The sequence below is a fragment of the Garra rufa genome, chromosome 13 (assembly GCF_049309525.1).
Source record: "Garra rufa chromosome 13, GarRuf1.0, whole genome shotgun sequence".
Classification (NCBI taxonomy): domain Eukaryota; kingdom Metazoa; phylum Chordata; class Actinopteri; order Cypriniformes; family Cyprinidae; genus Garra; species Garra rufa.
Genome location: NC_133373.1, coordinates 12,489,103 through 12,499,902, shown reverse-complemented (window position 1 = coordinate 12,499,902; position 10,800 = coordinate 12,489,103). Strand labels below are relative to the sequence as shown.

The window sequence follows — 10,800 nt, the reverse complement described above, 5'->3', positions numbered from 1 at the left end:
TGTACAGATAATGTACTCACCCCCTTGTCATCCAAGATGTCCATGTTTTTCTTTCTTCAGTCGTAAAGAAATGGTGTTTTTTGAGGAAAACTTTCAGGATTTCTCTCCATATAATGGACTTCTATGGTGCCCCGAGTTTGAACTTCCAAACTGAAGTTTAAATTCAGCTTCAAAAGGCTCTAAACAATTCCAGCCGAAGTAGAAGGGTCTTATCGATCTTAACGATCGGTTATTTTTTAAAAACCATTTACAATTTATATACTTTTTAATCTCAAACGCTCATCTTGCTGAGCTAGACTAGACACGCATTTGAGGTTAAAAAGTATATAAAATTGTATTTTTTTTCTAGAAAATAACCCATTGTTTTGCTAGATTATACCCTTTTTTCCTCGACTGTGATTGTTTAGAGCCATTTGAAGCTGCATTTTGGAAGTTCAAACTCAGGGGCACCATAGAAGTCCATTATATGGAGAGAAACGTTTTCCTCAAAAAACAAAATGAACGACAAGGGGAGCTGAAAAAAACAGCTAAAACCAGCTTAGGCTGGTTTTAGCTGTTTTTTTCCAGCAGGGAGTACATTATCTAAATTTTTGTTTGTGGCCCAGGGTCACAAATAGACTTGCTACTATACTTGACTTCACAAAATTATGACCTACGTCGACAGGTTGAGCAAACGGTCAGACCACTGTCATCCACTACAGCTAATATGCACCCCTGACAGCATGAATTGTGTTTACGAAACGTTTAGGCAATGATAAATAACAGAGTTCTTACTAAAGGCCAGCAGACGGCCACCGTGAATAAACAAACGCGTTTCGGTATTTTATGTCCTTTCAACGCCTTTGTCCCAACAGTGTACCCGTAGTTACGTTTATTGTCAGCGACCGGCGGTAGTGAAAATGGTGAGTGAGCCAGCAGTTTATTTACCGACTCGTTGTTTAATTTGTTTTCATCTCTTTACATTAAGTCTGTAATTTGCTGAGATAACATGTGAAACCTGTGTGAACGGTGTATCGTAACTGTTTGCTTAATATCTGTGTTTAATACGTCGATGTAGGATTAACAACACAACAGTCATGTCATATGAAGAAAAATACGTTGGTATTAAAAGCGTTAAAATCACTCTGCTAATCCTCGTACAACCTAAAACGTTTATATAAGCCACAGTTACACGATATATGATCATTTATATTGTATTTTTGCTTGTTTCATTCCTGCAATTCGAAGCAGTGCATCTTGACAGACGTTGCCATTTAAACAACGTCGCATTACAATCTTGTAGTCTTCAATATTTTCTTCTGTTGCATTTAAAGTGGTCAGTTTGTAATTTTGGATATTTATATATTTTTTTTATAATATAGGGTGTTTAATTCACACAGATACTATTTGTGTTGTTTTGGGTATGCGGGGTTTAACACAAGTTCTGTTCTATTTGAATAATGTACAGTGGTGATAATAAGTCATACTTAATCGTGTATTTCACTGCATTAGATAAAAAAAAATTAAATCAAACGACGTCCTTATTATTGCAAACTGGTCTCAATTATTTTTATATTTTTACTATTTTAAATCAATGTAACCTAATTAAATTGCTAAAAAATATCAAGATGTAAACTGAAATCATATAAGCTATAGTCAAAAGTTTACAACCTACTTTCAGAATCTGCAAAATGTTAATTATTTAAACCAAAATAACAGAGATCATTAATTTAGTACTGACCTGAATAAGATATTTCTCATAAAAGATGTTTACATATAGTCCACAAGAGAAAATAATAGTGTAATTTCTAAAAATGACCCCATTCAAAAGTTTACATACACATGATTCTCAATACTGTGTTGTTACCTGAATGATACACAGCTGTGTTTTTTTTTTTGTATATAGTTTTATAGATAGTTGTTCATGAGTTCCTTGTTTGTCCTAAACAGTTAAACTGTCTGCTGTTCTTCAGAAAAATCCTTCAGGTCCCACAATTCTTTGGTTTTCCAGCATTTTTGTGTATTTGGACCCTTTCCAACAATGACTGTATGTTTTGGAAAAGTATTTTTTATACTCATGCATTTATTACAGAAGGTTCAAATGCTCACTGATGCTCCAGAAGGAAACACATTGAGAGTCGGGGGTGAAAACTGTTTGAATTTGAAGACCAGGGTAAATTTATTTATTTTGTCTTCTGGGAAACATATAACTCTCTTCTGTAGCCTCTAAAGGGCAGTACTATAATATATATTTAGGCAAAATAAGAAAAATGTACACATCTGCATTCTGTTCAGAAGTTTTCACCCCCGGCTCTAAATGCATGGTTTTCCCTTTCGGAGCATCAGTGAGCATCTGAATCTTCTGTAATAGTTGCATATGAGTCATTCAGTAATTCATACAGTCATTGTTGGAAAGGGTTCAAATACACAAAAATGCTGGAAAACCAAAAAAAAAAAAAAAAAAAAAATGTGGGACCTGAAGGATTTTTTGAAGAACAACAGGCAGTTTAACTGTTTAGGACAAACAAGGGACTCATGAACAACTATCAATAAACAAAAATAAATTTGTGGATCATTCAGGTAAGAACACAATATTAAGAATCAAGGGGATGTAAACTTTTGAATGGGGTCATTTTTATAAATTCAACTATTATTTTCTCTTGTGGACTATATGTAAACATCTTTTATGTGAAATATCTTATTCAGGTCAGTACTAAATAAACAATAACATGCATTTTTTTGGTAAAATAATTAACATTTAGCAGAGTCTGAAAGGGGGATGTAAACTTTTGCCCTCAACGGTATCTATTTTTAATCCTCAGTAAGTATTGTTTTTTATTTAAAACATACTGTTAATGTAATTTCTGAAATCACAAATTAAATTGTTGTTAAATAATTGAATTATTCAAATTGGTTACACAATTAGTTACTCTATTTAAAAAAGACTATATATGAATATTAGACATGAATCTTTCTTAAAACAGGGCCAGAGTCAAAGCGGAGGGCACGGACCGGGAGGTGGAAAGAAAGATGATAAGGTGAGCAGAAAGAACTCTGATATTTTAAAACAACATTAGGCAGAGGTTGTCTGTGTTTAATTATTTAATCTATCATCATACCAGGACAAGAAGAAGAAATATGAGCCGCCCATTCCAACTAGAGTGGGCAAGAAGAAGAGGAAGGCCAAGGGCCCTGATGCTGCCAGCAAACTGCCTTTAGGTACAAAAGTGACTTTTGCTGTTGAACTCCAGTGTGTCTTATATTGGATTTTCAGTTAATGTCAGATTCTCTCTCTGTATAGTCACCCCTCACACACAGTGCAGGCTGAAACTCCTGAAGCAGGATAGAATTAAAGATTACCTGCTGATGGAAGAGGAGTTCATCCGAAACCAGGAGCAGATGAAACCTCTAGAGGAGAAACAGGAGGTGCACCATCTATCCATCTTCTCTCTCGCTCACCTTCTTTTTATGCATTTGTATGTGCTGATAGTTATGTTTTTACTCTTCTCAGGAGGAGAGGTCAAAGGTTGATGACCTGAGGGGGACTCCTATGTCTGTGGGAACCCTAGAGGAGATCATTGATGACAATCATGCCATCGTCTCCACATCTGTGGGCTCTGAGCACTACGTCAGCATTCTGTCATTTGTCGACAAAGATCTGCTGGAGCCCGGTTGTTCTGTCTTACTCAATCACAAGGTACAATATCTGCCAAAACAATCAGGATTTAAAAGAAATAGGATGATTTTTCAAACTTGAAGGAATGATTTACTTAAAAATGTCACTTTTTGGGGGGTCTTTTAAAGGGATAGTTCACACAAAAGTGAAAATTCTGACATTGTTGTTCCAAACCTGTAAGACCTTCATTCATCTTCAGAACACAAATTAAAATATTTTTGATGAAATCCAAGAGCTTTCTTACCTTGCATAGACAGCAACATTGTTGAAATTGTTAAATAAAGTCATTATTTGTGTTTTCTTTGCACACAAAATTCTTGTAGCTTTATAAAATAAAGGTTGAACCACTGATGTCACATTAACTATTTAATCTATGTCCTTGCTACTTTTCTGGACCTTTAATGTGCCGGAAAGCTCTTGGATTTCATCATAAATAGCTTAATTTGTGGCACTGGAATGACTATGAGAAAATGAGTAATTTATGATAGAATTTTCAGTTTTGGTTACCTGGTCTTTTGGTAAAGAAACAGAATTGTTTCATTAAAAATATCTTTTAAAATCATATAAAATATCTAATTTGTGCTTTGAAGGCTAACCAAAGTCTTATGGGTTTGGAACGATAAGAGGGTGAGTAAATGATGACAAAAGTGTAATTTTTGAGTGAACTGTCCCTTTATATTATATCCTGTATGCAACCCTTATATGAATGCTGCTCTCCTGCAGGCTAGCTCAGGATGCTGAACATTGCTAGATTTGCCTATTAAATTATTTAACTTGTTGTTTACAGGTCCATGCTGTCATAGGGGTTCTGATGGATGACACAGACCCTCTTGTTACCGTCATGAAGGTGGAGAAGGCTCCACAGGAGACATACGCTGACATCGGTGGCCTGGACAATCAGATACAAGAAATTAAGGCAAGATAAAAATGATCAAAGCTTATTATTTAATTTTGTAATTTTAAAAACATGCGTTTTAACAGTGCTGTCAATCGGGAAAAAAAAAAAAAGTTAATCATGAATTTTCCTGAAATTAATTGTGATTAATCCCATTTAACATTAGTTTTTGTTTTTAAATATACTTTTATATTGCAATTATTTCACAGTCTTCAAATAAATGTAGAACGAACATAAATACAGTATATTTTTAATATTTGTTAATTTTTTTTATTGCTGAAGGTGAGTATTACTGATACCAATATTACTGGTGTCTCTAGAATAATGTTTCTTTTTTCCTAATATTTAACCATTGACTATAGCCATTCAACATTACAGTATAACTAAAATCTATCAATTTAACATTTATTACATTTAATAAAAAAATAACATCTAATTGAAGTGAATTAAAACAATCTTCACATTAAACTCAATATTTACCTGTGCCCTTCAGCAAGCAGGAAATGTACCGAAATTGAATAAAGTTTATTGATTTACTTTTTTCCTTTTAAAAGACATTACAGCAGCTGGGTTATTAGCTTATTTGGCTGCTATTACTTTAAGAGCTACCGCTGCTGAACATGACGTGGATCTGACACGCATGCTCATAGTTTCATTTGCTCTTTAATATGAAATGTTACAGGCTATAGCGTGGGCCGCATGCTACGAGCACAGTATAGCGGCTGCCCCTGTAATAACTGCGGTAAATATTTTTAACGCGGTAAAATTAAAGGAGTAGTTCACTTTTAGAACAAAAATGTACAGATAATGTCCTCACCCCCTTGTCATCCAAGATGTTAATATCTTTCTTTCTTCAGTCGTAAGGAAATTATGTTTTTTGAGGAAAATATTTCAGGATTTCTCTCCATATAATGGACTTCTATGGTGCCCCTGAGTTTGAACTCCCAAAATGCAGCTTCAAATGGCTGTAAATGATCCCAGCCGAGGAAGAAGGGTCTTATCTAGTGAAATGCCCGTGTATTTCCTAAAAACATTTACAGTTTATATACTTTTTAACCTTAAATGCTTGTCTTGTCTTGTCTAGTTCTGTGTGCATTCTGTTTAGAGATTAAAAAGTATATAAATTGTAAATGTTTTTAAAAAATAACCGGTCGTTTCGCTAGATAGGACCCGTTTACATAATTTCTATACGACTGAAGAAAGAAAGACATGAACATCTTGGATGACAAGGGGGTGAGGACATTATCTGTAAACTTTTGTTCTGAAAGTAAACTACTCCTTTAATCGTCTGCATTAACGTTCTAATTTTGATATTTAATATGGTGCTCGATATTTTTCACACACATAGCTGCCTTTCCGCTGGTCCTTGCATCAAATATAAAGAAAAAAAAACTTGTCTCATATAGGATGAATCTATTATAATAGTTTAAAATTTTGCAGGTACTTTAAGTTATGTTAAGTCCAGTAGAAATGAATCTATGCTGCTAATGTTTTGACCTATAGGAGTCTGTGGAGCTTCCGCTGACCCATCCGGAGTATTATGAGGAAATGGGAATTAAGCCTCCCAAAGGGGTCATTCTCTACGGTGCCCCTGGAACAGGTGAGTCCAACACCCCTTTGTCCCTCTATTTGTTTCCTTCATCTGATTATCATTTCAATACCTATCTGCCTTATTTTTCAAGTAAGTCTATGGGCGAGATGTCTGGCTCATTAGGGAAATAACAAGAAGAATAACATGCAGTAAACGGTAAAACTGTTTGCACTACAAACCAGTGTGTTTGTTATTGAGATAACGCATTAAAATAATATGGTAAGACACACCAATTTGTAATATCAAGCCACAAAACGAGTTGTTTTGTACAGCTAAAAGTAGCTGAATGTGGATGAGAGCGGAAGCCAGACTCATAAAATGAACAAATGACCGCGCCCACTCGTACAGGAAAAATAAGGTGGGTAATGAAACTGATGACAATTCACAGGCAGAAATAAGGGTGTATCATATAATTTCCCTGGATGTCAGGTAAAACCCTCCTTGCCAAGGCGGTGGCCAATCAGACGTCTGCAACATTTTTGCGGGTTGTTGGTTCAGAGCTGATTCAGAAGTATCTCGGCGACGGCCCTAAACTAGTACGTGAGCTCTTCAGGGTGGCAGAGGAACATGCTCCTTCTATCGTCTTCATTGATGAGATTGATGCCATTGGAACTAAAAGGTAGAGCAATATTATTGAATGTATCATATATGCTCAAAAACATTTCAGTGCATAAGTGTTTTTGGTTTTTAAAAGAATAGTTTACCCCAAAATGAAAATGTTTTCATTCTCAGGCCATCCAAGATGGAGATGAGTTTGTTTCTTCATCTGAACAGATTTGGAGAAATGTAGCATTACATCACTTGCTCGCCAATGGATCCATTGCAGTGAATTTTGAATTTATTTATTGAGGGAAAGCCCCTTGAGATGCTCCATCTCGTTTTCGAGGGGGACCCTATAACGCATACATAAAACAATACAAAATACAACACAAGTAATAAACAAAACAAAACATACAAAAAATTCACAGCTCAATTCCCTATTCACCCACCCATAATCTATAACTATATCAAAAAGGCATGTACATACAAAATAATATACATTTTAGTACATTAATGAAAACCCAAATATAAATATAAGTAGTTTATCAGAAAAAAATAAAAAAAATAAAAATAAATTGTACATATACATAAATATATTTATTACCTGTCGGCAGTTCTCAACCTAAAGTTAAAAACATAAACGGGTTGTTTTCAAGTGAGATATTAAGTTGATCCTAAAAAGATGAAAAGATGTAATTGATTTAAGGGAAGAAGGAAGATTGTTCCAATCATATGGAGCTTTATATTGAAAAGACCTTCGACCAACTTCAGTAAGGATTCTAGGAATAGAAAAATGTGGATACTGCATAAGACGAAGGGAATGAATAGATGTAGATGAAACTAAAAAACTGTTTTTAATTCAAATAAATACACTTGAAAAGAAACTGAAGCCAATGATATTGCCTTCGGGATTTAGGTTGAAGCCAATCAAGAGCTTCATACAACGTACAATGATGATGTCGCAATGACCGTCAGTTGTCAGTGCCTCACTTTAATGAGTGTGTAGATGACACGAAGCAGCGGACGTTAGCTACATTAAAAAGAGATGGACGCTATTTGAATGGGTTCCCATGGAAACCGGAACAGAAAAGCATTCAATCTGACGTTAGAATTCGTAATGGCGGCGCTCATCGTTTACTCAGGAAAAAGGTCTAGAAGGACATCTCAAAACAATCCTACATAAAGAATTATGAATAATGTTTAGAGGTTTTAAGTTGGTATCAGAAGTATTTTGAAAAATAATGTCTGCATAGTCAATAATAGGAAGAATTAATTGGGAGATTAATCGTTTCCTGACTTGAAATGAAAAGCAATTATTTGAGCGATAAAGAGAACTGAGACACCCATAAGATTTTTTAGTAATAAAGTCAATGTGATGCTTAAAAGACAATTCAGGATCGTGCCAAAGACCAAGATATTTGAATCGATCCCCTTTAGATAAGAGTGACCCATCTTTAAAAATAATATCTAAATCAAAAGAGTGAGGACGATGACATCTTCTAGAAAACACCATACTACAGGACTTCTTTTTGTTAAGAATGAGTTTATTTTTATAAAACCAATCCTGTAAGGAGTTAAAGTCTAACTGCAGAGAGGACTGAATATATGAAATATCAGAATGAGAGAAATAAATAACAGTATCATCTGCATAAATTGCAGTGCAATGGGTGCTGTCAGAAGAGAGTCCAAACAGCTAATAAAAACATCACAATAATCCTCAAGTAATCCACACGTATCCAGTCCATCAAGTAATATCTTAGGAAGTGAAAAGCGGCATATAAAAGAAAAAAATCACTCATTAAGACTTCAAACCATCGCCTACGGCCAAAATGCAAGGCCTCTCTACATAATATTGTTTTCACCAGTAAAAAATTCATCTGCTTACAAGCTAAAACTGTTGGTGATATGTTGGTGAATTTTTATGTGCGAGGACAACAGAGGATGGACTTTTTTAATGCGGGAGGCATTATTACACTTGTTTGATTCACATTTTGGCCAGAAGCTAAAGTTTAGATTTGTGTTTTGGATTATTGTGATCTTTTTGTCAGCTATATTGACGTTCATTCTGACGGCACACATTGACTACAGATCCATTGAGGAGCAAGTAATGTAATGCTAAATTTCTCCAGATCTGTTCTGATTAAGAAACAAACTCATCTTTGTGTGAGCTATTCCTTTGATAAAGATACCATGTTATATATAACTTGATAACCTCTTTGCAGATATGACTCAAACTCAGGAGGTGAACGTGAAATTCAGAGAACCATGTTGGAGCTCCTCAACCAGCTGGATGGCTTTGATTCACGTGGAGATGTGAAGGTCATTATGGCTACCAACAGAATAGAGACCCTTGACCCTGCTCTTATTAGACCGGGTAAGATACTAATGCAAACTCATGATGGTTCACAGGTTATTTCGGTTTTACATATGAACTCTCAAGCATTTTTCTCTTTGCAGGTCGCATTGACCGTAAGATTGAGTTCCCGTTGCCAGATGAGAAAACCAAGAGAAGGATCTTCCAGATCCACACCAGCAGAATGACCGTGGCTGAGGATGTAAACTTGGACGACCTCATCCTGGCTAAAGACGACCTTTCAGGAGCTGATATTAAGGTATGTTAACAGGCTTGGTTCATTTTAAAGTGTTGCAGAAAAGCTCTGCTGCCCTCTTGTGTTGCTTTCGTGAGAATTGTTCTCATATATCTGTCTCTTCAGGCCATCTGTACGGAAGCAGGTCTCATGGCCCTCAGAGAACGCAGGATGAAGGTCACCAACGAGGACTTCAAGAAGTCGAAAGAAAACGTTTTGTATAAGAAGCAGGAGGGCACCCCTGAAGGCCTCTATCTCTAATCTTTCTCCACTTTTCACACATTTGACTCCAATTAAGCATGTTTTTGTCTGCCAACTTGTTTTTTGTTATTATGATGGGAAAATAAATACTAGAGCTGTATCAGAGAGATTTTATTGGTTTGTTTCTTTTGTAATAGCCCTCAGAAGGTGAGTTATTTTACATTTTATTGGATTGGAAATACTGTTGTAAAATAAACAGTATTGTGAAATTATTTAGCATTTTAAAAGAACGGTTTGCTGTATTAATAAATTTGAGCGTTTATTTATTAATGTGATTCAAAGCTGAATTTTCAGCATCATTAATCCAGTCAAATATTATTGAAATATGCTTATTCATTATTAACAGTTGTGCTGCTTAATATTTTTTGGAACCTGTAATACTTTTTTAAGGATTAAAAAGAGCAGCATGTATTCAAAATATTTATGCAAAATAGTCTTTACTATCACTTTTTATGAGTTCAATTCATCCTTGCTGAAAAAATCTCTTTAAAATTTCTTTCAAACAAAAATTAAAAATTTAAAAACTTTGGACGGTTGTTCTTTTTAACGTTTTATTTATCAAGTAATTCTGAAAAAAGTATCACAGTTTCCAAACAAATATTAAGTTTCCAGCATTGATAATAAATCAGCATATTAGAATGATTTCTGAAGGATTGTGTGACACTGAAGACTGGAATAATAATGCTGAAAATTCAGCTTTGCATCGCAGGAATAAATTCTGTTTTAAAGTATATTAAAATAGAAAACTACTATTTTAAATTGCTAAATATATTTTACAATATTACTGTTTTTGCTGTATTTTTAAAATCAAATAAACATCCAGTGAAAATTGTTTTCTTGTCTGAATCAGGATCATGCATAGATCAAGCACCTGTCCAAAACAGTTCTAAACAAATATGTTGGTTAATTTTTATGTGCAAGGATGGACTTTTTCATTGCAGGAAGCTTTAGTATGGATTCTTGATTCACATTTTGGCCAGAAACGAAAGTTTAGAATCATGTTTTGTATTATTGTGATGTTTTTGTCAGCTATTTTGACTTTCATTCTGACGGCACCTATTCACTGCCGAGGATTCATTTGGGAGCAAGTAATATAATGCTAAATTTCTCCAGATCTGTTCTAAATAAGAAACAAACTCTACATCATAGATATACAATCTATATGAATTTCATCTATTTGTCTCTCTAGAAAATGGTCAATCTGTTGCTTTTAATTATCTTAACATTCTTAGATTTCAATTTCCAGGAATTTTACAAAAACCTTGTTTTT

The 10,800-nt window shown here is 34.6% G+C and overlaps 1 protein-coding gene across 1 annotated transcript; it reads left to right on the top strand.

Moving 5' to 3' along the window:
- Positions 1-865: 865 nt before the first annotated feature.
- Positions 866-10,362, top strand: psmc1b (proteasome 26S subunit, ATPase 1b). The gene is made up of 11 exons (XM_073853167.1): positions 866-902; positions 2,964-3,017; positions 3,102-3,198; positions 3,281-3,405; positions 3,491-3,676; positions 4,443-4,571; positions 6,054-6,150; positions 6,571-6,760; positions 8,904-9,055; positions 9,139-9,293; positions 9,396-10,362. Exons 1-11 carry the CDS (start codon positions 900-902, stop codon positions 9,528-9,530), a joined length of 1,323 nt encoding a protein of 440 aa, XP_073709268.1. The 5' UTR covers positions 866-899; the 3' UTR covers positions 9,531-10,362.
- The last annotated feature ends 438 nt before the right edge of the window (positions 10,363-10,800 follow it).

Excerpts from the sequence above, each read along its gene's own strand:
- psmc1b (XM_073853167.1), top strand. Across the intron at positions 3,406-3,490 it reads CTCTAGAGGAGAAACAGGAG|GAGGAGAGGTCAAAGGTTGA; the intron begins GTGCACCATCTA and ends TACTCTTCTCAG. Across the intron at positions 6,151-6,570 it reads CTACGGTGCCCCTGGAACAG|GTAAAACCCTCCTTGCCAAG; the intron begins GTGAGTCCAACA and ends CCTGGATGTCAG.